At 40.8% G+C, this 28,000-nt stretch overlaps 4 protein-coding genes across 7 annotated transcripts in view; 3 read left to right on the forward strand and 1 right to left on the reverse strand.

Annotated features, from left to right (window-relative positions):
• Positions 1 to 10,814, forward strand: part of LOC115057557 (SH3-containing GRB2-like protein 3-interacting protein 1) — a 38,406-nt gene extending 27,592 nt beyond the window's left edge. Inside the window, exons 3-22 of the mRNA XM_029524712.1 lie at positions 1,810 to 1,873; positions 2,063 to 2,108; positions 2,571 to 2,627; positions 2,924 to 2,966; positions 3,373 to 3,384; positions 3,575 to 3,770; positions 4,896 to 4,924; positions 5,039 to 5,102; positions 5,570 to 5,640; positions 5,903 to 6,745; positions 7,689 to 7,810; positions 7,958 to 8,108; positions 8,255 to 8,311; positions 8,630 to 8,741; positions 9,032 to 9,187; positions 9,399 to 9,531; positions 9,612 to 9,814; positions 10,022 to 10,086; positions 10,376 to 10,540; positions 10,650 to 10,814. Of these exons, the coding sequence (XP_029380572.1) occupies positions 1,810 to 1,873; positions 2,063 to 2,108; positions 2,571 to 2,627; positions 2,924 to 2,966; positions 3,373 to 3,384; positions 3,575 to 3,770; positions 4,896 to 4,924; positions 5,039 to 5,102; positions 5,570 to 5,640; positions 5,903 to 6,745; positions 7,689 to 7,810; positions 7,958 to 8,108; positions 8,255 to 8,311; positions 8,630 to 8,741; positions 9,032 to 9,187; positions 9,399 to 9,531; positions 9,612 to 9,814; positions 10,022 to 10,086; positions 10,376 to 10,540; positions 10,650 to 10,672 (2,612 nt within the window). The 3' untranslated portion in view covers positions 10,673 to 10,814. The remainder of the gene's footprint in view (positions 1 to 1,809; positions 1,874 to 2,062; positions 2,109 to 2,570; positions 2,628 to 2,923; positions 2,967 to 3,372; positions 3,385 to 3,574; positions 3,771 to 4,895; positions 4,925 to 5,038; positions 5,103 to 5,569; positions 5,641 to 5,902; positions 6,746 to 7,688; positions 7,811 to 7,957; positions 8,109 to 8,254; positions 8,312 to 8,629; positions 8,742 to 9,031; positions 9,188 to 9,398; positions 9,532 to 9,611; positions 9,815 to 10,021; positions 10,087 to 10,375; positions 10,541 to 10,649) is intronic.
• A 4,125-nt stretch (positions 10,815 to 14,939) lies between these two features.
• On the forward strand, positions 14,940 to 16,293 carry dynlt5 (dynein light chain Tctex-type family member 5). Its single transcript, XM_029524161.1, has 5 exons — positions 14,940 to 14,973; positions 15,222 to 15,370; positions 15,462 to 15,553; positions 15,867 to 15,991; positions 16,090 to 16,293. The coding sequence occupies exons 2-5, from the start codon at positions 15,258 to 15,260 to the stop codon at positions 16,291 to 16,293; spliced, it is 534 nt and encodes a 177-aa protein (XP_029380021.1). The 5' UTR covers positions 14,940 to 14,973; positions 15,222 to 15,257.
• Positions 16,294 to 18,204: 1,911 nt separating this feature from the next.
• mier1b (mesoderm induction early response 1b, transcriptional regulator) lies at positions 18,205 to 24,759 on the forward strand. Of its 4 annotated transcripts, none has more exons than XM_029524157.1 (13): positions 18,205 to 18,273; positions 19,069 to 19,093; positions 19,766 to 19,914; positions 20,022 to 20,195; positions 20,284 to 20,413; positions 20,514 to 20,581; positions 20,744 to 20,816; positions 20,930 to 21,081; positions 21,240 to 21,321; positions 21,473 to 21,567; positions 21,898 to 22,025; positions 22,996 to 23,123; positions 23,411 to 24,759. In XM_029524157.1, the coding sequence occupies exons 1-13, from the start codon at positions 18,265 to 18,267 to the stop codon at positions 23,728 to 23,730; spliced, it is 1,533 nt and encodes a 510-aa protein (XP_029380017.1). In that variant the 5' UTR covers positions 18,205 to 18,264; the 3' UTR covers positions 23,731 to 24,759. The 4 variants fall into 4 exon arrangements, with proteins under 4 accessions (XP_029380017.1, XP_029380019.1, XP_029380018.1 ...); XM_029524159.1 differs by having other exon boundaries at positions 18,265 to 18,273; positions 19,811 to 19,914; XM_029524158.1 differs by lacking the exon at positions 18,205 to 18,273 and having other exon boundaries at positions 19,045 to 19,093; positions 21,979 to 22,025.
• LOC115057220 (UDP-N-acetylglucosamine/UDP-glucose/GDP-mannose transporter-like) lies at positions 23,277 to 27,961 on the reverse strand. The gene is made up of 13 exons (XM_029524160.1): positions 27,626 to 27,961; positions 27,254 to 27,287; positions 27,075 to 27,161; positions 26,933 to 27,000; positions 26,784 to 26,855; positions 26,626 to 26,694; positions 26,433 to 26,535; positions 26,252 to 26,344; positions 26,111 to 26,178; positions 25,952 to 26,030; positions 25,786 to 25,868; positions 25,650 to 25,702; positions 23,277 to 25,548 (listed from the first exon to the last, which is right to left on the reverse strand). The coding sequence occupies exons 1-13, from the start codon at positions 27,823 to 27,825 to the stop codon at positions 25,538 to 25,540; spliced, it is 1,020 nt and encodes a 339-aa protein (XP_029380020.1). The 5' UTR covers positions 27,826 to 27,961; the 3' UTR covers positions 23,277 to 25,537.
• Between the last annotated feature and the right edge of the window lie 39 nt (positions 27,962 to 28,000).

Consider the following 28,000-nt stretch of genomic DNA (forward strand, 5'->3'; position numbering starts at 1 on the left):
CCAATCAAATCGTCTGACTGCCTTTTCATTTATTTCAGTTGTAACAAAACTAATGACAATGTTATATATACATGACTCTCAGAAACAGAGTTTTAACAGCAAAGCAGAGGCAACAACAACACCAGACAGTGGTGCCATGAAAAAGCAGGAACAATGTGAAAAGACATATAACACACTATACTTAAAAAATGTAGACAAATAGAAGCTGCCCTTTGAAATACACAGTGAAGAATGTGAAATAACCATTCTGGATGTTGAAATGTTTAGCAGAAGTTTTTCTGGAAATCCTCTTTCTGTGAATTATCCAGTCTCAGCTATATTTACAGCTGATTCTAATTACATAATCACTATGATCCATCTATTTAATGAGTGTTTTGGAGCTCTCCTCGGGCAGACTTTAAATGGGTTAGCAAAACAAAAGTATTCCTGTCTAACATAATCTGGATCGCCATGCACTCAGTGACCAAGAAATAAAAGCCACAGGTTTGCTACAAACCTGTGGCTCAGAACTAATTCTCTACTTTTATTCTCCATCACACATAATGCTTGCAGGTTGGCAGTGGACAAAGAGATCACTCTGCAGACCTGTCCTCGTTGAGGAAGAGACCCGATTCAGGAATAATCTGTTAGCTGCTATGGAGCAGCTCAGCTAGCACTAATACATCACAGGCCCTGACATGTCCTTCAGTACCCAGGAGCTCTTCCTCCCATGTAAAGGAGCCACAGTGCACTGCCTTCACATTAAAAATATTATTCCTGCAATTAAGATATGAAATTCAGGTGTATCGATCCACCAAATCTCTCAATCACTCAATATTTATTTACAACTTGAGTTAAGATTAATTTTAAATTGAGTGATAAAACATCACAAGCTGTAAGACAGGGCTGTATAAAGAAATAAAATCATAGTCATCCAATAAATAAGCAATCAACAATCCAACATGCCCCCTGAGTGCATAAAACATGTTCCAGTTTAAAACACTGCCCACAGATTCCAAGAAGAGATGATGAACAAAGAAAGAAAGCTGCCTCTGAAAAGCGCAAAATGTTCATCCACCCAACTGTCCATCACGTGTCCCTGTTGCTCTAGTATGGATGAGAGAATCTACTCTGTGCACCGGTAGTCTAAAACACTGTTATGTAAACAGTGTGTGTCAGTTGTCTGTTTGGGAGAAAGATGGCGCACAGCCAGTTTATCAAATAAGAAAAATAAAATAAATGTTCAATGTTTCCTTTTACTGTTCCACTTATGTGTGCCATTTTATCTTTATCAGGTCTTATACGGACCCTCTTTAAATATGATGAAGTGTATGAGTGATTTTTCACGGAGACATCTACAACAAATGTTTAGCTTTTACACACATTGGAAGGTGTCTTGTTGATTTCCCCAGTTGCTTTGATTTCAGGACTGTGTGGTGTGATGGGCAGCTGGAGTAGATTTCTCACAACTCTCTGTCAAATCCTGCTGATGAAGTGGAGGGATTGAACAACCTTTGCTGATGATTCCCTCTGATTGTATATTGCCAGGGAGGGGAGACTAAAGGGGACTATATTATCTGTAATGCTTTTTTTTTTTTTTTTTTATGTGGAGGCTCTTGACACAATGTGTATGCCCCAAATTTGTTTGTGTACTGAAGCTACTGCATTTCCTGGAGGATACGCTCAACCTTGAGTTACTATGCGCAAGCGGTGCACCTGTCTGATTTATATGCTGTAAAATTTGAAAAGACAGGTAAGCTTGTATGAGGGTTTCAAAGATAAAAATCGTTTTTCATTTTATGTTGTTTTCTCTCTTGCCCACCTTTTTAGGACTGAAAAATCGAACCAGGAAAGCCCTGGGTTTACGAAAGAAGGACAAGAATACAGACACAACGTGAGTGTGCTCAGACAAATGTGAGAATGTAAATGAATGAATTCATGATCTGTTTTCTTACACATTCTCTCGTGACATACTTTCTGATTTCAGTCATAATTTTGATTGAGTTAAAATTTTTTTAGGCAAAGTTCTTTCACAGGTTCTTTCGATATTTAACATCTCTCCTTTCTTCACCTCTTGTCATAGGAGCTCACCTGACAAAGAAGGAACTGGAAGTGGAAAGAAAGGAAGTGTACGTGCATTTAATTTCTTTTTGTTTTTCTTTAATTGTTCCTTTGATTTAAATTCATGCACATTTGGTATATTTTAACAGAGTCCAAATAGAAATTAAAAAAAAAAAAAGCGATTAAATATTAACTGGCATTTTAGATATTTGTGCGCACTGCTGCCACTGGTTGACATTGTATTACAACATGGTTTCAGGATAATCCATAGGTAGCAGTGCAGGTGACAGTGAATGTAGGTAGTAACTGGCTAACCTTGGTGTTTATTTAAAGACCTGTGTGATCAGCTGGCTAGTTGTCTGTTTTATCCTGTTATAGCTATTTTCCTGCTTTGTTTACGTCAGTCAATTACCAACAGGAAGAGTGGACAAAACTTAAACTCTTAACAGTCAGACTCTCCCTTGAATGATTCAGATTTTCGGGGGGGTTTTCACAAGAATGTGAATGCACATCTTGCGTTGTGTTGACAGAAAAAAGCCAATGGGGCTCCTAACGGTTTCTATGGGGAGATTGACTGGGACAGATATGTAAGTATGCACAGACTGCTCCTCTTTTTTTGTGTTCCCTTTGTTTTAATGTTTTGACAAAGCAGAGACTCTACAGCTTTGTGCATGAGTGCTGTTGCAATCAGTGTATACAGTGCTAATCAAGCAGCAGCTGCATATTCTGTGAGTCAGCAGTAGCTTTAGCCAGGAAGCTGACTGTTAGGCCAGAAGTCTGATCCCCATTTACATGCAGAGCTTGTCAGAGGAAGGATTTTAGCAGTGCCTCTGTTACAGTGTGTGACGGAGTAGAAATGACCGTCACCCTCCCTCTCTTGCAGGCCTCTCCTGACGTGGATGAGGAAGGTTTCAGCCTCCGGCCCGGTGACGAGAGTGATGATACCCTTTTAGTGAAGAGCAGAAGCTTTGGCAGGAGCAGCCTTGGGACTCTTCTCCTGCACAAACTATTGATCTGCTTGTCTGAGTGACTTATTAGATGAGTGTTTCTCACCATTAAATAGGCCAAATTGATGGCACCTCCTCTTTTGTCACATCACATGCATGTCCCTGCAGTGGCCGAAAAAATAGAGAAAGCTGCAGCCAGCCAGTGAGAGCCACATCACATTTAGTTCGGCCGTTCCGTTGTCACTGAGCCACAGTTCTCATTAACAAATGACCTACAGTTCACTGGTATTTTAAGTTTTTAGTCCCACAGGTGTTGGCAGCTATATGTTTCGAATTGGCTTCACAGCAAGGCCCATGGGGACGTCCCTTGGGCAGGAGGATTTAGCTGAGACAGGGGGTCAGTTAGCTATAGATGGAGACATAGAGCAGACGCCTTGTTGTTCTGCACATCAACAGTTTATTTGACACAGATTTATGTATTTTAAAAGGCTATAGTAACTTTAAACGGAGCAGAGCATTAAATTAGTATAATTTCTCTTCTGACATGTTCAACTTACTTTACTTTGTCCTTGACAAGCATTCACCAGCTTCTAGAGGAAAGCACTTTTTCTCCTCCAGCGACTCAGAAGACGACGATGACAGCAAGAAAAAATTCAAAATCAAGATCAAGCCACTGGTGTCAGACAGTGCCAAGTGTCTTCCTCCATCTATGGATGAGCTAAAAGCTTCAGTAGGAGGCCTGGCACTCTCTCCGTCTCTGGTGAGCAAAGATGATCAGCACTCTTCTTCAAAAAAGGGACAAAACAGGAATACTTCAGCTTTATATGTTTTATTAGCTGATCATTTATTGTATGTATTGCAATTTATTTAACTCTGTGGGCTTATCTGCTTTATTCCCTCCCTTATCTGCTGTCATCCTATAGAGGAGAAGTCCGGTAAGCCTGTCACACATTTTCATTTTTGTTGCGACATCAAGAGATTGCATGGCATGATCATACTTAATGGAAATGCTTGATGAAGTGTTCCCACTTTCTGTGAATTCACTTCAGAAAAATGGTCTTTATGGCTTCTTCTGCATGTTGCCTCAACAGTTTGGGCCCTTCGTAGGCCCTGGAAGAACAAAATCACTTATTTTGGTTAAATCCGTTTTTGTTTTTTTTTTTTCTTTCTTTTTAGCTACCACTTTACTTGAACCTGTCTGGCAAAGCGTCTGTGTTATATAATACACAACAATCATAACACACACACACAAGCGCCAAATCCACTGATTTTGGTCTCAGTGGAGCTTACATGCTGCGCTACAGCATGTGCAGCTCAATGTGTGTGTTGGTCGCAGGTGATGCTGATATTCTCCTCCTAATCTCCACAGTATTATGGCTCATGTTACATTGTTAAAGCTTTGCGGTCAAAGTAAAGAGGTGCGGTGTGTGCAATTTTAAGTTGATGTCCATTTGACTGATTTGTCACTCACTCTCTGACCCAGGTCTGTTCTCTCTTCCTTTTTGCTGGTCTCAGAGACGCAGCCCGGTGAGTTGATCACTCCATCTGCTGGCTGTTTCAAACAGACAGCCTGAAAGACAGCGTTTCAATCTCTGCTGCTTGACCTGTTTTGAATTGCACAAAGTTAAGGAAACCTAAAGGTTAGATAATGACATTAGACAAAGAATCTGAAAGATTTGTCTCAGAGCAAATGGTAACCTTATACACAGTGTGCTATGCAAATGAAATAAGGAATTCCTATAGAATTAAAATCTCAACACCTTGGTCTCAGTGTTTTTTTCCACTGAGTTGAAGATAGGAGTATTCAGCAGAAATCAGGATAGACGTGTATACTCAAGATCATACACACACTTCTATCTTTAATATCTGTTTTACTCAATTTTTTCTCTGTTTTGGATCATTTCTTTTACAGGGACAGATAAAGAGAAATTTGTCCTGTAAGTACATCCATTTCACACTCTCTTTTCAGCCAAGCCTAATTTTGTATGAGGTGGTATATTTTTCTTGAAGGTCAAATACAATAACAGCAAATGTTTTTGTTTCTCTCCTAGGTGAAGAGATTGCTAGACCCAGACGCTCCACTCCTACTCCAAGTCCTGCCCCTGATATGCTGAGGTCTGTGATTGATGACAAACTCCTCTCAGTCTGTATGTTATCGATACTAGTGCACATGTGAAACAACATGAGTGGTTGGAACTACAACTCAAACCTTACAGGAAACTGCACAAAATTAACACTTTGATTCATATGAGATAGTCCAAAAACTTACAAAGAAGCGCAGATGGAAAAATATACAAAGGATGGTAATCCAAAAAAGTGACAAAATCAAGGAAACCAAGGAAACACAAACGTTAATGAAACAAATGACAGAACTAAAAGTCCAAATCAAGTGTCCAAATCATCCACATATACAAGAGAAAGAGCCCCCTCAGGTCAAACCATGTCAGAAGAACTATTTATAGTCATAATAATCACTCGAAGAAAACAACTGGCCAATCTGGCAAATGCAATTACTCCATTATAGTCAATATAATTTCAAGGCTTGACCTTGAAATGTAATTTTTGTTCTTTTCCTTTTGCAGTGACAGGCTCACACAGAACGTCCCTGCCTTCTTTGGGCTGGCCTCAGAGACCAAATATGCCAGATATGATGGTCTGTCCTCATCAGTAGTGAATAATTCAATATAAATTAAACTGTTTACAGACGTGACACTGATTGTGTATTTGTCATGACATATTCACAGTGGTTCCCACTGATGTTTGGGCAGAATCAAGACCTCGGTCAGAATCACCTTTGAGCAGAAGTTTCCCCACAGGAGGTGAGCTGGATTATTCCAGGAGTTACATTAATGTATATTTGAAAATGTTGTAAAGCTGAAAGCTAAAACTGACATGAGCTCACTTCCTTGTTGAAGCGCCTCCTCCGCTTCCTCCAAAAAACATTCCATCAAGAAGACATTACGGCTATCCCTCAGACTCCGCTGGAGTCATCGCAGCTGATCTACCCAATGGGAGAGCAGCTCGCAGCTCAGCCCCCATCTACCTGAACGTCCTGTCCCCGGCCTCTTACCGGGGCTCCCCAGGTCCTGACTTGGATGACGTGTTCGGCCCCGTTGACAGCCCCCACACCAGTGAGGACACAATGTCACCCAGATGGGTTACTTTCGCTGACAACAGGCCCCCGCCGCCAGATGAACCGGCACCTCCTCCGCCACCAGACTCTCCTCCTCCAGACACTCCCTCTTCCCCTGCCTCCAGCCCTTGTGTCTCTCCTGGACCACCGCCAAATGAACCCCCACCTTCGCCCCCACCATTTTCTCCTGGATCTCCTCCTCCTTTCACGCCACTGGGCTCACCGCCCTCCATTTTGCTCGGACCTCCTCCTCCAGATGAGCCGGCCCCTCCGCTGCCTCCTGAATTCTCCCCCTGTAATTCACCCCCACTCTGCCTTGATGATGAGGCGATTGATGAGGAGGTGTTGCAGTTTGCAGAATACTGCTCCTCTCCTGCCCCCATCAGCCCTGTGCCCCCTCTGCCAGCAGAGCGGCGGTCCCCTCGCCCAGGTGTCACGTCTCCCCTGGTCCTAGGGGGTGCGGGAGGAAAGAGGACTCCAGAGGGTTCCTACCTGAGGGATGATATCCAAGACTTTGTGGGCTCACCCAGAGAGTTGACGCCAAGCTTCAGGGGAACACCACCTCCGCTCCCCCCAACCACCTACAGGTCTATTATGTCTTCCCCGGGGCCCTATTCAGGCAGCAGTGAGTACTCAGGTCGCTTTGTAAACAGTTATAATCACTAATTATGCTGCTGTAATACTGAGTATACATTTAGTGGACAGAAGGCAAATTTTGGAGCGTCCTGCAGCTGCTTTGTTTGAAAGAATAAGAATGATGCTGCCATCAGTGCCACCAAAAAACCCCAGAGATGCTTGAAAAACAGGTTTCTCTTATTTGACAAAACGCAATCATAACCTGCTTATTAATATTTTTATTATATTATTTATATGTAGATAACATACTATAAAAAGAAAAACATTTCCAGGCAGGACAGGCTCAATCCAGCTGGTTTAGCATGCTAACTTCAATACAAAAAAGAGAAAAGGAAATAAAAGGTGTAAAAATTGCAGTTCTGTTAATAAAGTTTGATCCTAAACTTGTCACTTAAACTTGGTTCTCATCTGAAATGCTGCTCTCCAGAGCTACAGCTCAACAGGGAATATTCTTTTTGCCATTGTCTTTGGGTCACATAGCTCTTTTTTGACTTCTCGAACTCACTGAGTTGTCTATCCTCATCCTCTGCACAAGAGATTCAAGAGATCAATAGGTGAGGACAAGGAAGTCAAGCTGCTGTAGGAGAAAGGAAGTACTACATTTCTCTGAACAGGAATAGAAACGTCATGGGAATGGAGCATAGAAAAAAATAGCGGCTGTTGTTATGCTGGTTGCCAGTGGTGTGTTTTGTCATTTAGTTATTTGAATTGTGCAAATAAAATGTGAAATAATAATCTGTTATCACAGCTTCAGACACAAACAAGAATTTTTCTTAGCTGATAGATTATCAGAAGAGATTGAACTCAAGTTGACAACGACAGCCTGTTACTCAGTGAAAGTGACACAAGAAATGTTAGAACTGAATGTAAATGAAAACCTCTCGCTGTGATCTGAAGGCAGTACTAACTACGGACCCTGGTTTTTGCCCCAGGCCCCTCTTCTCCAGCTCGTCCTGCCACACCTCAGTCTCGAGGAAGCCCTGTCCCTCCACCCCCTCCCCCTCGACCATCCTCCCGACCAAAGCTGCCTCCAGGAAAACCAATCACAGACCTGGTACACGTGTAGTGTCCTCTCATTTCTCTCTTTGCCTTCCACTTGTTATTCTAATGTTTAAATGTCATACGCGTATTCATTCTGTTTGCGTCTTCCTTTTCCTCACTCTCAAAGACAGCAGTTTCACAGTGTTTGTATTGTGTCCAGACTCGGCCATTCAGTCCACCAGTTTCAGGCAGTCCCCCGCCTTTTGCCCCCCTGGCCCGGGCAGAGAGCTCTTCCTCTATCTCCTCCATTACCTCACAGAGCGCAGCCTCCACTCCAACTCTAGGGAGGGACCTTAACATGTCCACTACAGGTACACTACAAGCAAATCAACCTGATTTTTTTTCACTATCCTAAGTGTCATATCTCTGTCTACATTGTCTGTTGCTCAGCATTGTGTCCTTGCCTCATGGCCCTGTCCCTCTCCATTATTCTCTCCTCATATCTGTGCTCTGTCAGAGGCGTCACAGCCTCTGGTATGGTTTGACCATGGCAGGTTTTATTTAGCTTTTGAAGGTGAGTCAAGCCAAAAATGCTACTGTAGTCCCAGTAGTGCATGTACCGAAAGCACCTGCCCTGTTTCTACCAGCAGTGCTGTCACATTGCCGCACACCCCATCCCACATCCTGCTCACTCATCTAGAATCCACATTGAAAACTGCAGCTTGAGTTTGGCTTTTGTTTAAACTCCCCGTCCTTTGTGTGTGACCCATTGCTGAACTTTGGAGCAAATAGGGACCAAACGAGAATAGATGCAGTTTAAAGTTTAGATTTTGTTGTTGTTGTTGTTTATGTGATGTGTATGATGTATGATATTTAGGTGTGTTTTCTCCAGGATGCTCCAGAGGGCCCAGTCCACTAACCTTGGGTCCTCAGGACACTCTGCCAGTTGCAGCTGCCTTCACAGAAACCATCAATGCCTACTTTAAAGGCGCTGATCCCAGCAAGTACGCCTGCATTGTCTCTTTTGGATAGTGAGATGTGGCAGATGCACTTTTCAATTAATATTGTTCGTGTTTTGTCATGAATACGATTTTTTTTTAAAACACAATTTGTTCATAATGAAATCTACAACTGTAAAAGGTTTAAGAGAGACCGATGAGAAAGACTTAATATTCCATTTCTGGGAGCTACTCATAATCTTTGCACTAGTACCCTTGATACTAAAGAGCTAGTTGGAGTGAATATATTTGTCTGCATGATGCTGAGTTCTTCCTCTTCTCTCCCTCTGTCCCAGATGTGTTGTGAGGATCACAGGGGAGATGGTGCTGTCCTTCCCTGCAGGCATAACCAGACATTTTCAGAGCCACCCGTCTCAACCTATACTCACCTTTAGCATCAGCAACTACAGCCGACTGGAGCAGGTCCTCCCCAATCCACAGCTGCTCTGCTGGTAAATGCATAATCAAAACTAACTTTGACTGAAAACTACAAGAACATGGGTCACGATTTCTCAACAGAAATTACAGCGTTAGTTATGAACATCTTTTGGTAAAGACGTGTAAAACGAAGAATTGTTGGTTGTACTATATGTACTATATACAGTCATTATCCAACTGTTTTATTTGGTTGAATCAAATCTATAAATATGTCTTATTCTTTAGTGATTCCACAACAGACAGTGTCGACACCAAGGAGTTCTGGGTAAATATGCCAAACTTGATGAGCCACTTGAAGAAAGTGGCTGAACAGAAGCCTCAGGCAACATACTACAACGTGGATATGATCAAATATCAGGTATGTATCTATCTACGCTTTCTGTCTATAGTATTTGTCAATCTATCCATCTCATCCTGTCATGTTTCTGTGTGTCTCAGGTGTCAGCAGATGGGATCCAGTCCACTCCTTTGAACCTGGCGGTGAGCTGGCGAGGGGATGCCACCAACACAGATCTTAGAATAGACTACAAATACAACACAGAAGCCATGGCTGCCCCTGTGCCACTGCACAACATCCACTTCCTGGTGCCTGTGGATGGAGGGATAGCCAAACTCCAGGCCATGATCCCACCTGCCACCTGGTGAGGTTTGCTTGTAGGTGCTTGTGGACATAGTCCTCATTTGTATGGGTAAAATTGTATATAGCTGCTGTCTCAATAGCCTGAACATGCCCACCTATAGAGAGTACTCCAAACCAAGGACCAATGCCTGATTTATGTTGCTTAATGCAGGCATCAGATGTCATGAATTCTATAACAAATAATACATTCATATATTTTCCCACAAAGGAATCCAGAGCAGCAGACAATACAATGGAAGATTCCCAGCCTCTCTCATAGATCTGAAAATGGAGGTGGGTGTTTATTTTTATCACAATCATCAAAGATCTTGTTAAACAATTGGTATCATCATATTCTCCTGATGTGTGATTGCATCTTAAAACTAATTCTCTGTCACAGGTGGCATCTCTTTGCTGTTAGGTTGTGACAATTTCTATTCACTCACTTAGTCAGATTCCTGTCCCACTCCGTCCACACCAGTCCCACACTTAATGATTAGTAAATGGACAGATTTTTATCTTACAGAATGTGCATTTGTCATCTTGTTACACCAAGTAGAATACAGCTATCTGTGTTTTGCAGGAGTGGGGGCTCTCCTGGGCCGGTTCCAGATGACAGAGGGTCCCTGTAAACCCTCCCAGCTGGCAGTCCAGTTCACCAGTGAGGGAAGCACACTGTCAGGGTGCGACATCCAGCTGGTTGGCACCGGCTATCGGCTTTCACTGGTCAAGAAGAGATTTGCTGCAGGTTGGTTGGAGTACCAGAAGTCTGTGTGACCTTTGTGTGCCTGACTGCCTTTAGTTTGAAACAAGTTGTTTGTTCTTCACTCCCTGACACGTTTCATTTTGATTCACAGGGAAATATCTAGCGGATAACTAGTGGGCTTCTTTATGAAGGAAACCAAGAGAGTCAGTGGCTTATGACCGTGAAGACAATGGATTCATCCCAGGCTTCGTGCATTTGAAACTTTATCTTTAGCATCCCTTAGAATTAATTGTTGAGATTGAAAGAGTGTGAGACCATAACACAGACATGATATTCAAATTCATAACATCAAGTTCAGTAGTCTGACTGCTGCTGAGTTTATGCAAGTAAATTCAAATCATTAGTTTTGTGCACTTGGAAAATGTACGGGCTTTCTTGGATAAAATATAGGGAACCATGTTTCTTTGTTCTTGTTAACATAATTGTGGATTCATATAGTGATCCGGCCTTATTCATTTCAGTTTCTTTTGTCTAACAGGCTGTCATTGCAAATGCACTGTAAAAGATAGTGAGAATAGATTATATACTATGAAAACAATCTCAAACAAGGTGGAAAAGAATGGAAAAAGAAAAAAAAAGTGTGGTACAGGACGGCTTTGCAGCTGTATTCCAATAAGTTATATATAAGTAATATCTGCTTTACACTGCCATCTCAAATCACATTTTTCCATGTCTGGCCAATCTTTACCATTGTATGAGCAAAGTTTTTGTTTCTGTTGTGATGAGCTTTGGATGGGTCGCAGCCAGGTTGTTAATCACAAATCATGTTGTGTTGTGATTAAAGATGATTGGTCAGTTCACAGTTTAAAATAACCTGAAGTTCTGGATTAACATCAGCACACTTAATGTGATGGTGCTTTTTAGTAGGATTAGAACTGTACGTAAATGCTGACTGCATGATGGCACATTTTGAGCAGAGGGAAATATTGTTCACAAGCACATAAATGGCATTTAATAAGAAACTCAATACAAACATACTATGTTTCAAAAACAGGATGCAGCTCAAAGCGCTTCCACAAATTCAAAAAAGAAAGGGCCTTAAGACAAGGAAGCCATTAAAAAACAGGGGAAACGTTTTAAATATTTAATAAATGGCATTAAATAAAACTAAAAAACAATCAGGGAAAGAAAGCTTAATTTAAGCAAACAAATGTATTTACTCTGTGCTCAATTAAGCTGCTTGTGTGCTGCTTTCTGCACAGACAATGACCAGACAATATTGAGCAAAGATTTTTTTTGGTAGATAGCGGGCAGCTTTTTTCAGCCATAAAGCTTTGATAAACAAGCTGTACTTTGCCCATCACTGCCCATTACTTATCAGCAAAGTTAGTTGAAGGGATACCTGCTAAGTAGCTGGATATTTCCTCTCAGGAGTTAGAGGGAAAAAATTATTTCTATTCAGATTTATTGCCAATCTTGCTACATATCTGCTAGATTTGTAAATAGACAAACAATTTCACAAAATCCCGTTTTAAGTGGACTTTTTAAAAAATAAGTTACATTAATGGTTACAGTACTGCGGAGAAGTAGCTGGAAATCAATAAGGCATCTTAGTTAGCTGCTGCGTATCTGGCTGAAGTTGGTTAGCAACCTGCTGAGAAAACGGCTCATGAAGCTAAAAAAGTACAAATTAACTTTCAAACAGACTACAGATGTGTATTATGTAACCAAAAGTGTATAAAATAATTTTGTGTGGCTGTGGTCTGTTCACAGTGTCACTATTTCTTCCTCCACAGCTGCAAGTTCATTTGTTCAGAACAAAATATATTTTTGTTTGTTCAAATTGAAGTATTATTCCTTGTGATAATATTCCACAAAAGATCATTTATGTGCTGAAAAACATACTTCTCTGTGCCCAGGAGTGAAGTACATTTACAGTCCCATGCTTGACCACATGCAGCCTTTAACACCACCTCTGATTGCATTTTCACATTAGAGAGTCAATACAGGCAGTCATTGTTTCTTGCTTCAACGAAATCATTACAGTATGGGAAAGTAAGCTGCTGAGATACATTACATTTCTGTCATCACAAGACTCAAAGATATTTGTGGTATAATAATCTGATGGCTGTGGCTATGTTAGTTACAGAAGCTGCTACTTTTGCTGGAACAGTCAAAGGGAATTATTCTGTAACTCTTATGGAAGGTGTTTTTGAAAGGGCCTTAAGATGTTATATACATATAGAGCCAGTTGTGAGTGCCATGCCGTGGTGAAAAGGAGCTTTAAGTTTCAGGAGAAATGCAGAGAGACCTAATCTGATGATTGTAAAAGTTGCCTTCGATGCTGCTTAAAAACTTGGCCAGTTCCTATGACTTTAATCTTTGACAGAGATCTTGAAGATAATTTACTAGGGACATGTGAGCATAATGAAAAGAAATGTCTATTGAAAAAAACAGTACTTTTCATGCCCCAATTTTATTTTCCTCCTTTTCCACCATGTTGAATAAATGTTTTATCATTTTCTAATAGCAATATTTAAAGATGTAAGTGTAAAAAGTGTACATAAAAGCTATGTTTTAAATATTTCTCTGGGCATATGGACGTGTCTGTGATTGTCTCTTGGTTAATTGATGTCGGCACTCATAATGCATTAGATTCTATGGAACAACACGACCGCTCTCCTCATGTGAGTTTCCTGTTCCCTCCAAAAGATATTACTGTTGACTAAAAACTCCAAATGGTGCCGCATGAATTTGCGTTTGTCCATCACCAGTCTTATCAATACGATATCAATTTATCAATTTATCCATTTCCATAAGGTGCGTGTTATTGTGTAATTGTGCAATGGGAGGAGACTTTTTTGCCTTCACTCAAACCTCCACTCTGTTTTGCTGTCGATGCACCCTCAAAAGCTCATTGTCAAGAAATATGGCATGTGTTCATTGATATTTCCCATTCCATGCATCTAATATAGGTGTTTGATATTTTCTTGTGTTTGACTTGCACACAAACCACACTTTAAATTTAAGTCACAATACAATTCATGGCTTCATGTCATATGTACACATGTTGATATGTGTTTGATCGTCACAGTTTCAATAATGTTTGAACGTATTCACTCACAGTTTGGGCCTGGGTGTAATATTACATTTAGTTCCTAGAAAAACAAAACACAAAAACACATGGTTCTTTCAGTTAATTGAGAGCAACAGTTCACAGTGTTTCTGTTATCAATGCTTAAGTTTTTCTTTGCCTTACTTTTGAGCATACATTAAATCCTCTAATGTCAGAGGATATCTGTAAGTTTATTTTTTCTACAACTTTTTGGCTGTATTCCTTTCACTGTGTTAGACACAGTATATGCAAACATTTCATGTAAATTTCCCATCCAAAGATTTTGAAAGTAAATATATGAAAAAAAAATGGATATAATGTAATACCTGTTTTACTTGGTAATAAAGAAGAGGAAATACGAGACTTGTATCTCCCACTCATTTGTTCAGCGATACTATACATGTCATCTTAAACATGAGCATGTGAATTTGTATGCAGTTGGACATGATGATTGTACAGTAAGGGTTTATATAAACATAAATTACTCAATTGACAGCCTTAGGTTGGCTCACCTGCCCCGATGAGAAGGTATGAAGACAGAAGAACAGTTAGCAACTAAAATATTCTCACAGCAAAGTCCACGATCATATTTATAGATTACATTTTTGCAGGTTTTACAGATGGAAGGATTAGATTCAGTTTCATTTGTGACCTGGGAAAGGCTTCAGCCATATAAAGGGCCGCTTCTTTAGGCTCTGATAGAAAAAGTAATCTCACGACAATCCTTGTATAATTGAAAGCTGCACTCATAACAGCTCCTAAATGGACCAAGTGGTAAAATGTATCAGCTGCTGCTTTCATGCTAAAGAAAGTTCTTTTTTTCTGGGATTTTCAGGATGATTAGATGGTGTTCATCAGCAGATTAGGTGATGAATAATAGATAAGTAAAATGACATGTGGCCTGTTGGAGATGACAGCCTGCATCTGAGCATCTGCTGATAAGACAAGAGGAATCAACCCTCTCATTTAGGCCACTTTAAAGGATTGGACAGGCAGACCTCTAGCAAACATATAGACATTAACCTCTTTAAATCTGCGTCCACATATGAGGAATTCACATGTTGGGTTTTCTTCACCACTATACTTGGTTTTGATTCATTTAGACCTGTTGGTCTCATTTTTGGACACGTTGTCATCCTGAGGTCACCAAAGCACATTAAACAATGATCGGTGTAGTATAGTAAAACCAAAATAAACGCTGGGCCCTGCGGAGGTCAGCGCCATGCTGTCTGTAGCACTGATCTCATCGGCGGGTTGGCCCCTCCTTCTGACGGAGCGGGGGCGGTTACCGTGGCAACGTCAAGCTCCAGGTGGCTAACTGCGTTTATCAGGAGTCGCTTGAAGAGAGACACAGAAATCGGTAAAAAAAAAAAAAAGAAAAAGAAAAAGAAAAAAAAGAAAGTCCCACTTTCCTGAATATCACTCGTGTAGGAGTCAGTTTAACAGGATTATTGAAGAATGAGTTTAAAAGCAGCCAGCGTTACTCGTTGACCAGCAATGTTTGAATCATTTTAACGTCGACGCACTGAGCTTTAAACCCATTTCCGGTAAGAGTTCTGTGTACGACTGTGTGTTTTCATGTTACCGAGCTGATATTCATACACTTAGGCTGGGAAAGACACATTAAAGGAAGAGGGAGCTGCCATGTCTGATCCACCGAAAGACAAATCCCAACGGAGGGAGAAGAGGACAGGCAAGGCGCCTTCAGAGGGAAGCCATGGAGTCCGAGGAAAGGACACAACGGGGAAGACTAAAGAGTGAGTAGACTGTGGAGATGAGTTGGGCCAGAACCGGGCCTGCATTACTGCACTGATATCACTGACTGTTTCTTCAATCTGATCCTGTCAGCTCCATCAGCACAGTGTCCTTCATGGACGAACTGGGACACCATGAAGACAACGCTCGAATACCTGTGAAGATGGAGAACACCTACCAGATGGGTGAGGCATCCATCATGATGATAAACACTTAATCATCCACTACAGATTTAACATTTATACAACATTGATCTTTTTATACAATGCATCAAAATATCATATTCAGGCAGTCATTTGAATTGGTTTCATTAGATTAATTGCAATACGGTAATGACAGTTACGCGGTTCAAGCAGTAGACATTTTGATGTTTTTGCTTATTTCAGAAAGATTTTTTGTTCAAGTTCAATGTTAAACATCACCCTGTTTTACTAACCAAAGGAACTGCATGGGAAGTAAAACTTTTAGTAAAGTTATTATTTATTTCCTGGACCACAGGACCTTACAAACGCTTCCCCGTCCCAGCTGTCACAGACATACTGAAAGATGTACTCACCAGTTACCTCCAAGAAGAAAAATATGAAGTAGAGTGGTCTCAAAAAATGACAAAGACGATATGTGAGGTAAATAAAGATGAAAGTCTCATACACGGAATCCCTTTCAATTACCTTTTCATTTCTGCTTTTTTAAAAAATCTGATTCTTATGATTGGCCCACCCAGGTGATAAGAGCCCGTGTGAAGGACCTCATGATCCCCAGATATAAGATTGTGGTCCTGGTCCATATCAGTCAGCTTGCCGGACAGAGCATGCAGATCAGCAGCCGATGTCTGTGGGATGCATCTAATGACACCTTTGCCTCTTACTCCTTCAAGAACAGCTCTCTGTTGGGTGTGGCAACTGTGTATGCTGTTTACTTTGAGTGACTCAGAGACAATACATGGACACTGATATATTTCTGACCATTATATAAATGGTTGTTGGTCTTTATCTGCCTATTTTACATTGTATAAAATAATGAAACAAATATTTGTCATCAAAAGTGTTTTTTTTTTTAATTTCTTTATTTATTTTTACTATCATGATGACTGAAATCACACAATCCTGGCAATATTTTGAAGATTGTATTTCCAACAAACGATGGTCTCATATGGTGGTACCCCTTCAGCAGAGCATGGAGAGGTCACTCCTCCGACAGCCCAGTTGACAGCACTCTGTTATAATTGCTTGGTTTTGGTCACGCCAGTGACGGTCAATCCCTGGATTATATGCCATTTTGAGGAGGTTTTGATTCCTGTTGCCTGCTGAGAGATACCAGTGTTTCTTTAAGTTGAGGAAGTTAACTTTTATTTTGATTCAGAGTTGTTGTAACCAAAGTTCTGAAGGAAAATTCAGCTGACTGTGTACTGACCGTCTTGCAAAATGCTCCTCTCTTCCGTCAGTCTTCTCCACCTGGATCCCCCGCAGGTGTATACCACCGCTCGCAGGAATGCCCGGCCACACAGCCTCAGTGTGTCATCCTGTGTCTGAACTGGTGCGACAAAGAATGCGCACAGCAGCATTGCAAGTATAACTACGGATCTCATGGAGCTAAAAGAAATTGAGATACTTTACCAAAACACCTTTCACACACACAACCTCTGTTGTTGATTCTCAGAAACCATTTGCACCATCATTCCTTTTATACCAATTCTCTGGTGATGTCACATATGGTAAGTGAAAAATTAGTAGGCGTCAGTGGGTATTATCTTGGGGGGCCATCATGAGCTTTTAACAACGGATGTCATTCATGCCAGTCAAGAAATGTGTGGGAATCTAGGCCCTTCTCAGCATTACTGATTGACCCCATTTTTGTAAATGTTAAGGAGAAAGAATTGCTCTTTTATGACTAAATTGCTGAGTTTTTATTGTGATGGATTTAGTTATGTCTTTCCTAATGGATCTCATCAGACATGTGTTTAACAACAAACAGAGATGATGGCTCTCTACATAGCAACATATTGGCGTGTGTGGGCACTATCATGAAAATGAATCAGTGTTTCCAAGAAGAGGAATTTTCTGCTGCAGCTGTCATAATGCACTCTGTCAAGAGTTGTCCTCAAAATAGTCATTACCGGTCTGTGTTTAAGTAAATGTGACCAAAATCAAAAACATAGTTTGTTTTATTGTTATATCAACAAGGTCACCCAAACATTTTGTGCTGGATCCCTTAAAACATTACATTAGTTCCAAATAAGCAGAAGCATTGAGTGGAGTGGCTATAATAAAGGTGAATAACTGTCTTAGTGGAGTAAAATTCACTCAATGTGCAAATAAAGTAGCATTCAGTGTTTTCTCGTTAAACTTAGCATTACAGAAGCTACAGCACAGGAGAACCTCTCAATACTTCTGGCATCTTTAATTAATATGATTAACTTATTAAAGTCTCACATAGTTACAAATGCAACATCTTTGATGAAAGATTTGCTCACTAATTTTCTCCGAGATAGCCAATGCAATCCATGTTATGAATCCTGATGGTGAGTAATAAAAATATTAATCCTGGAGCAGCTGGAATAACTTGACTCTTATAAGTTGTCGATCTTGGTATTTCCTCTGGTATTTCCAGTTAATAAACAGCGCGTCGCAGTTTGAAACAAAAACGCTAAACTGGATTTCTTTTGATTTAGATGCAATTCTAAATTTAAAAGGCAAAATACTGCGGTTTTTTTAACCAATGTCTTTATTGTTTAGATGAATATGTGTACGCGAGGTTGGATGAATGCTTTAATCAGACTTTCATGCTGACCATGATGCTTGCCTTCCTCCTCCCGCTCCTGACTGACACTGCAGGTGGGCAGGGCTATACATCCGGGAACTGCCGCTGACCCCTGACGTGACCCTGCAGGATTGCAAACATGGCGGAGGTAAGCCAGTGAAATAAATATTCGAAAAAAAATATTTTATGCCGCCGGATAATTAGTTCAGTCGATTGTGTACATTGTGAGGTTGTAGTAGCGGTAATACACGAAGTAAAGGCTGGGCTCTTTTGCTTGCTGGATAGCAGCCATTTCTTGACACAAACATGTTTACTAAACTTCGGCTTTAGCTAACGTTAGCTGCGCTAGCTCTGGCGGACGGAGCTGCGGCGTTAGCGATGCTACTTCGCGGTTTTGTTTAAGAATACTTAACTATCCCTGTTTTCGCTTCCAATTAGATACATGGCGATAGTTTCACGGCCAGAAGCATTTTGTGTGTTGTTTTGGGGTATTATCCACAGGAGGGTGAAACCAAGTGTAACTTGAAGCCGTTAGCTACATGTATAAAGGAGAATTAGCTTGTAACTTGTAATGCAAGTTAGCCAGTGGAGTAGATTACGCAGGTAACTCGGCTGCGGTGCTAAGCTGAGTGAGGTTGGGGCCAGGCGGTGAACGCCGCTCTGTCTGATGGATCCACACCGACGGGCTGCTGCCTGACTTTCTCCGCAGGAAGTAGCGACAAGTCTTTGTTTCTTTTCGTGTTGATCTGCCGGCAGCTTTTAGGGAACAAGGTCGGCGCGCTTTTCCCCCCCTTTCCTGAGCCCCCATTACTGCTCCCCTGCCTGCTGCAACTTGAATGTGTCATGTTTACAGGAAACAATGGTTTCTTATTCGATCATTCAGGTAGATGTTTTCCTCCGTAGCTTTGGTCTAACGTGCTTCATGTTCTTCTCTGATTTCCAGCCCTCCCTCGGGAACTCGAGCCCAGGTACATGAAGTTTAAGCCTTTCTGCTGTTTGTGTGCATGCCCTCGGTTTGAAAGCTGTTGTACAATCATTCATTTAATGCTTTCAGGACGCATTATGGTCTAAATGTGATATAGTAATCTAAAATAATTTTATTTGTAAATAACCAGAAAACATATTTCTAATAATGAAGATTTAAAAAAATCCAAAATGCTTGAGTACACGTATTTTTACACTCACGTACATACAAAAATATATGCATATATGTTACATAATTGTATTCATACTGCGGTGTCTGTAATCTCTCCAGCTGTATAGCAGCTGTATAAAGATTTTTGCATTGCATTTGGTCAGTTTTGGTGATTTATAATTGTCAATTTCCTGTATTTGTAAACAGACAATCCCATTTTGTCATTAACTGCATGAGTTTTGATGTGATTTTTGATTATCTATTTCTGCTTATTCAAAATGAAACAGTTGTTTTATGTCTACCACACACACACCTGAATATTATCTGGAATCCATTTATGTAAAACCAAACAAACAAACCAACAAATTAAAATAAATAATAATAAAACAAAGAAAAACATGTATTCAATGATATATATTTTTTAACCACATTTTTACCTAGTAAATATTAAATTCTGTGAAATTCACTACCCTTATTTTCAGTTCTAAATTACTTAATTTTCCAGGAGGTTCAGCAGGTTCCGATGACCATGATTTCGACCCATCAGCAGACATGCTTGTTCATGATTTTGATGATGAGCGCACCCTGGAGGAAGAGGAAATGTTGGAGGCAGCAGATGAGACCAATGCCAATGAGATTGAAGATCTTGCACGGGTGAGTTTCAAGATTTATACACAGACTTCTTTTCCTTGCTTTATCTAGTAAAAAAAAAAAAAAAAGAAAAGAAAAGCCAACTTATCATCAATTTTCTGTTTTAATAGGAGGGAGAAATGCCTATTCATGAGCTGCTGAGTCTGTACGGTTATGGAGGTGGATCAACAGCAGATGAGGAGGAAGAGGAAGAGGAAGATGATGATGATGAGGAAGAAGATGAAGAAGATGATCTTGATAATGATGAAAGCAGCAGGAGCACTGGCGAGTTGAAAAGAAATGAGGTACATTGGCTTTTCTTGAGTTTCATAAGTGATATTATATGGTTTTCAATAACATTTCTAAACGTTTTGACTTTGTGTTTATATTAAGGGTGAGGGTGTGAAAAGCTCATCAGGGCAGGGAGATGAAGCCCAGGCAACCTCCGAGGGACGCACGCGCTCTGTCAGGTCCCTGGGGACAGCGGAACTTATTCGTCCTCAGAAATTAATGTATTTTGAAAGTATGTGCCATCTTATTCTTTCCTTCTGCCCCAGCCCCTTGTATGTGCTGAAACTGTTGCAAATTTCCCTGTGAGATTTGGATGTCAACTTGTGTCTTAGGCAATAATGATGGAGAGGAGGAGTCAGATGAAGATGAGGACTATGTTCCATCTGAAGACTGGAAAAAGGTTTGTAAGAACCAAATTCATCACTGCGCTGTCAGGTTACAGCTGGAATTATACCACACTGCCTAAGATGTGTTAGAATTGAAAAGAATGACTAATTGCTGAATACCTTGATTCAAAAGATATAGTCATAATAGTCTTTTACTGTGGATTCATTCCCAACAGGAGATTATGGTGGGTTCCATGTATCAGGCAGAAACCCCTGTTGGTCTGTGTAAATATAAAGACAATGAAAAGGGTAAGAGTGCTGCATTGCTGTCTCATTTGCATGTCAAAGTGATAAAACTAAACTTGGTAAAATGACAGAAGCTTGAGTTTGCATCGCCTGCTCTCGTTCAATTGATCCTATAGTTTATGAAAATGATGACCAGCTGTTGTGGAACCCAGAGTGTCTTCCTGAAGGAAAAGTAGTGGAGTTTTTGACTGAAGCTTCGAGGCGCACAGGAGATGAGAAAGGAGTAGATGCAATTCCAGAAGGATCTCATATCAAAGATAATGAACAGGTGAGACTAAGACATTTGGCTGATTAAAATTATTTTTATCAGCCAAATGTCAAAATGGGTTTAAGAAATCAGATGAAATTCAGAATAATACCACTCTTATGATTTATTCAGTTATCCATGTGACTAATACAAATGTTTATTGGTCTGTTTCCTTGTAGGCATTGTATGAACTGGTGAAATGTGACTTTGACACAGAGGAAGCTTTAAGAAGACTTAGATTTAATGTAAAGGCAGCTAGAGGTAAAATGCCCTCATTTTCATCCTACTTTTCACCTCAGTTTTCTCAGATGTAACATGAGCGATTTTCTGCGCTGCCCTTTAGTTTTTAGCTCTGTTTTGTAGAATGATTGTAATACAGGTGCAACATTAATACTCATCTCCTCCTAAACAGAGGAACTGTCTGTCTGGACTGAAGAGGAATGTAGAAACTTTGAACAAGGACTAAAAGCTTATGGGAAAGACTTTCATTTAATACAGGCCAATAAGGTGAGAGAAGCCACAGTAATCAGCCAACAGAGATGAACTTGGCATCACTACATATTAATGACTTGATTGTAATGCTGGCAATTGTTTTGTACATGATTTGATTAAAAATTTCTGTTGATTAATTTGCTATCTGTCAGTTAGATGCTCAGGGTTGGGATTTCAACCTTGTTGCATCTTGAGACAAATCAAATTTCTTCGTTTTTACAGTGTGAATGTCTGTACGTCCCCTATAGCAATTTGATTTGTCTCTTATTTGAAATTGTGCTGAACTTATCTTTTCAGATGATGGTAATAATGGTCATTTCATGTCTGCTGAATTAAATCTTTCAGGTGAGAACTAGGTCTGTAGGAGAATGTGTGGCCTTTTATTACATGTGGAAGAAGTCTGAGCGTTATGATTTCTTTGCACAGCAAACCAGACTTGGGAAAAGGAAATACAACCTTCACCCTGGTGTCACGTGAGTAATTTTTTTTTGTATATAGTTGTGAAAGGCATTGCTGTTGATTATTAATGCAGGAGACTCTGTTCCCATTTAAAGTGGTTGTGTTTGGTAATGTTTGTTTGTAACATTCTAATAGAAATTCATCCCAAAGCACCATGCAACTGACTAATGTAAACAGGTTCTTGTATACATGTGTTGAAAAAAGTCAATGAGGGATGTGTCCTTGTAGGTACACAATAAGCTTCTTTCAAATATGCAGATCTTGAACTACATTTGCACTTGAACATTTTTCTTTTGCCAAATCTGGATTAATGTATCATTCTGCACCAAATAGTACGTTTTGGCCCATGGCCTGTCCCTCTATCGGTTCAGTACTTTTTGCAAAGAATTGATGACAGACTAATAGGTGTAAAAATAAGATGAGTTTCAGGTCGTTGCATCTAGATATTGTGTGGAACTTTTAATTCAGTTTATCACTGAGACCTTTCCCTTTTAGATTCTGAGATCCCACATCAATTTTAATTTCAAATACCAAATGTATACTTATTGAGATGCTTTGCCTTCTTTGTTCATTTCAGTAGAGTTATTCGGTTTCCTAGCTTAATTTTAATATTCATCAGCCACCGTTGTATTGAAATTATCCAGTCAGTCAATAAAACGTTTTTATCTCTCACCATAATTTATCTGTATCACATAACTTTAATGCACTACCTGGCTTGAACTTTTAGAAAGAGAAAATACCTTGTGTCAGCTCAGCCAAAGGAATTTAATATCAGTAAAGGCAGCATTAAATCTAGATCAAGTCCAACACAGCAGGCCTGCCGTGGTCGATAAGGATAGACTGAGTACAGCCACAGCAATACAGAGGAAGTCTTTGGGACTGACTACATGTGTCACTAAGAGGAGGCTTGTATAGAACAGTATAATCACCATATGGAGAGCTGAGGTTATACGTAACAGACTTTGTACTTCTATTTGTCATCAGAGACTACATGGACAGATTACTGGATGAGACGGAGAGCGCAACATCCAGCAGGGCAGCTTCACCTCCTCCCACCACCTCCAGCAGCAGCGCCAGCCACTCTGAGAAGGAGGATGGTAGCAGTCAGAACGGTGAGCTTAGGAGATGCACGCAGCCATTTAGCATGTTTTTAGTTTAAAAATGGAAACGTAACTTTAATTGAAATGTATCCAGATAATTTGGAAACACACTAGATACTAACTTTTAATTTTAAGATTTTTATTATTAATACTGAAGGATCATGTCTCCACAAACAGGATACCTCTTGCCATGAACAGTCCATTAAAAAAAAAAAAGGTTTAATGGGATATGGCTAAGGCTTATTTAGTTATTTGGATCATCTACACATTTCTTAAATGTCGTCATCTATGTTTGACAGGCATTGCAAGCCATAATTCCAGCCACCCAGTGGATGCTGCCCAGTTGTCCCAAGCAAGTCAAGCCAAACCTGAGTCAGCTCAGTCCAACGGCCCCTCCCATCCACCTGTAGAATCTCCTCCCATTCAGGACAACAACTCCAATGGCTGCAGTCAACCCACTGCGCCCAGCCATGACAGAAATGGTTCTCTGGAAACTCCACTGGACCACAGAGACACAGCACCAGTGGTACATGACCGGCCGGCCAAGAGGTGCAGAACAGAGGCAGAGCCTTTGGGCCAAAGTGAAGTGGAACCATCCAGAATGCAGCAGGAGAACTGAAGGATTCAGGGCTTGTCGGTTGTGACTGATAGACACCGATTCAGGGTGGAAAAAGTGCTCCATATTTAAGGCTGAAGATCCCCTCTTGGTCTGCAAGCACAGTATCGCTTGAGAGCAGAGACTCACTTTGCACCAAACTGCAGCCGGTCCGCCAGGAGGGGCAGTAGTTGCCCTGTCACCCAGCATCCTGCAAAGCTCATCCCAAAGTACCACAGCTCCATCATGTCCGGCAAAGTATCTACTTGTACTCAATCGTCTTTATTCCCCTTTTTGGAGACTTGACTCATTTTGCCAAGAAAGTCCTTTTTCTATTTGTACTCAAAGAAAATGAAACACCTGTGATATTTTTTTACACAGAGATATTTATATTTTTTAACACAAAAATATATAATGGGTGATTATTGTTCAAGCCATTTGAACATTTGATGAAACGGGACAAGTTTTAAACATTTCTGTGCTGAAGTTGTCGAAGAGGCAAAGCAGGCAAGAACAAGAAGAGTAGGCTGGTGCTGTCTCTGGCTCACTTTAGTTGCACTTTGATTGTATGTTTTTCATCTTTGACAAGGAGTGGTGACAAAACCCAGCAGAATTACCTTTTCACTCCTTCACTTCTGAACTGGCTCTGACCTTTAACACAGCTCTTTGTTTAATAATGGTAAATGAACCAATGGGTTAGTACCCCCGCAGGTTTGTTTGTGTAAAGCAGTTGACATCAGTGATGTCCTGTATTATAACTCATCATGTAGAAGATTGCTGTATTTTTGGATTTTCATAGTCAGTGCTTTGCTCAATGCTTTGTTTTTACTAGACAGAATGTCCATGATTTTTAATGTAAAGTTTGTATAGATTTCTTACCTTGAGCAGTTGGTACATTTTTATAACTGTCTGTTAATCTCTGTATTTTCTGTCTTCCTCATTGGCTTTGCTTTTCGTTGAGAAATCTCTGTTGCTGACATGGATGTAATTAAAAAAAAAAAAAGGAAAAAAAAGTAGCCATTCCTCTGTGCCTCTGTTTGGCTGCTTCCCATTCCTGTGTGACCATGCTCAGATTGAAATGTTTGGTGCAGAGGCTCATCTTTTGTGGATAAACAAAGTCTACATTGTGGTTGAGTGCTGCTGGCCTTCGCTTTATGTTTTCCTGCTTAGTTTCCAACAGTGGTTACTGTCACCACTGAAAGTGGCTGTGGCGCAGTGACACAGGTGATGTCAGCTGCAAGATCCTGAATTTGTTTTGGTACAGTAGCTGTTCACCTTAATGCTTCAGTCCTTTACTTGGAACTTCACACATTAAGATAAGTTTGTCTCAGATAATGCTGATCCATGTAGTCTGTTTCGTTCCCCTTTTTTTTGACAGTGATGTCTTTATTTTCTCTGTAAATGATGACATGAATAAAAATTTAAGTGTATTCCAAGACTGGCTATGAATGGAATAACTTTGGTTATATTTAATAAATGTATTAAATATGTTCAGTTGTATTGTGATCTAACTTGATTGTCACATCTGTTTAGGTAAAATACTGCAGAATTGGTCCAGAATTAAAAAAATAATAATAATAACCTATCAGTTTCTATAGGGTTAGGGTTAAAAATCTCTCAGCTTAAGGTTTTAGTCAGAAATATAGAATTACAATAGAGCATTATTGTAGACCGAAGCTGACAGTAGAATTGCAGCTCATAACTACAGATGATTGTGGCAGACTGCAGACATGGGAAGAACATTTTGGTATTAAATGTTCACAGAGCACATAGAATATAAAATATGTTCTGGACGTATTTGGCTCTCAGCGTCGGGTCAGCGCTCCACAATTCACGCCTTTTCTGTTAGATTTAGCAGAAAACATAACAGGAAATAATTCGTACTGGAAATCACGGAGACCAAACTTGGTCATGGTGGTTGTTATTTTTTTTGAAGTTCTTACTTGTTTGCTCCTGTGTGAAGGTGATGTAGGAGTAAACCAGGCTCCCAGCGATGCTGTGGGAAACAAAGATGACAATCTCTTTCCTAGACAGAAAACATCATCAACACAATCACTCAGAGGAGCGTGTCGGCCTCACCTGATGTTTAGCCCTACAAAGTTAGTCCAGGTGAATATGTAATCTCCACCAAACACCATCCCGATGTAGGTGACAACAATGTTCTGCAGGAACCACAGAGAGAGTCACACACACACACATCTGCACTCATGAATCTGACGAGCCAGTAGAGAGCACAGTCACTCACCTTAATACAGCCTATAATGGAGGTGGTGAGCGCTGAGTTGTACTGTGTGCACAGCACGATGGAGTACATTAAAATGAAGCTGTGCGACAGAACGGAGAATTAGACGACAGCAGCGCAGTGGGACATGTCTATTAACGACTGATGGGAGCAGGAGTTTACCCCATGACACAGGAGAGCACAAACTGCGTAACAAACAGCTGGTCGGACCATCCATCATACTGCAGCCCCTGTAACCACGGAGATTCTCAGCACTACGTCTTCATTATGCATCGCATTGTGTGTTAGAAAACAAACTCTCACTATTTGCAAGTCTCCAGAGTAGTAGGCGTATGTCAGAGTAGGGAAAATCATGATCAAAGCGTTGTAGTATAGAAGGCCGTATTTTCCCAGCTCCTGTGGAGACAGCAGCACAGAGTTACTGTGGAGAGTTTATGGAAAATGAAGATGCACTTCACTAAGAGATTTTAGCAGCTCTGCTCACCTTGGAGTCAAGTTTCTGCTTCACGTACACCCCACTGGCTGCTGTCAGAACATTGTTCAGCATTATGAAGACGTATCCTTCAAGGTCAAAAGCTAAATCAGCGCTACGAAACACAGAACATGCTCACAACTGAGATAAAAGGACGAAGCATTAGACGGCATCGGTGTAGCTGCAGTCCACTGGCCTGCCTTACCTGGCAGCAATAAAGGCACCAAAGATCATGGTGAACACTGTCATCTTAACGGACATAGAGAAAGTCTTCCTGAGAGGAAAGCAAATGGGTCAGAGAGATTAAAGTCTAATTTCCATGGGCAGGAAGATTTTGTGGAGGAAACACGGAGTTTAACCTACTTCAACAAGAGACCCTCAAAGACCATGGTGAGCAAAATACTGAACCTCCTCAGAACTGTAAACATGGGTAAACTGGGAGGAGAAAGATGTTACAGTTTGCCTTCAAGAATTTTTCTAAATAATAAAGGGAAACAATGCACAACTCTCACTTAAGTCGCTGCGTCCCAAACAGTCCTGATATTTGATTGCCGACATACAGCAGAGGCAGAGGGAACATCTGCAGATGGAGCATAGTAAAGTATCATCTCCATCTTAACACTGTGGTGTCAGCCTCAACAGTTCCGTCCTCACCTTGCCAGGGATACTCAAATCCAGACCTGGAAACGAGATGATGCCCAACATCTTCCCAGTCCTCAGCACTACGATCGTAGCCAGCATCTGCAGAGACGGCGAGGTGGGTCGACAAAAGATACCGGAGCTTGTTTAGACGGACAGAAAAGGCACGTTAACTGAAATCAAGAGACGCTTACTTGGCCTATTCCGACACATGTCGACGATGGAAATCTGGAAAAAAAAACAAACAAACAAACAAACAGGAAATGCTTGTTTAAATACTTCATTGCTTTGACATCTTCTAAGTAACAGTTACTCATTGACCCAAACCTGACTCACTGAAAACCAAACAAAGGGTTTGTGTTAAATGTGATGACAGCACCGTAATAAACACGGCTCCCATTGATTGTCAATGATGGACGCACACTGCTACACAACAACAACACGGAGCTGGAAATATACTTTATATCATTTACCAATGGAAACATTAACCTATTTCCTGGGTGCTCAAACATTTAAATGTGAAGTGCCAAACTACGCCTGCTGCAGCTCGGACTTTGGCTCTTTACCTGTAGCTGGTGAGGACGCTTTTGTTGACCACCATGATGAGAAACGAGCTGACTCCGTACAGTCCGGCGGACAGCAGCTTGAGGAAGACGGCGGAGCTGTGGCCGGCTGTGGCCCTCCGACTCCCGGAGGATGCTGCCGCCGCATCGGCCGACAACTTTCTGCCGCCGAGCTCCGGCCGCCGTTTGTGGAGCTCAGCCATGTTGAAGGAAACCGGAGAGTCCTTCTGCACATGCGCACAAGAGGTTAAACCGAAGCCGGAAACGGACAGAAGAGCAACATCTTGATTCAACTACCTGACGGGACTTTTAGATCTTCACGTATGAGTGAAGACCAGAAAGATGCGAAAGCTACTTCATATCACTGCCGGCATCAAA

Source organism: Echeneis naucrates, chromosome 17 (genome assembly GCF_900963305.1).
Source record: "Echeneis naucrates chromosome 17, fEcheNa1.1, whole genome shotgun sequence".
Taxonomy (NCBI): Eukaryota; Metazoa; Chordata; class Actinopteri; order Carangiformes; family Echeneidae; genus Echeneis; species Echeneis naucrates.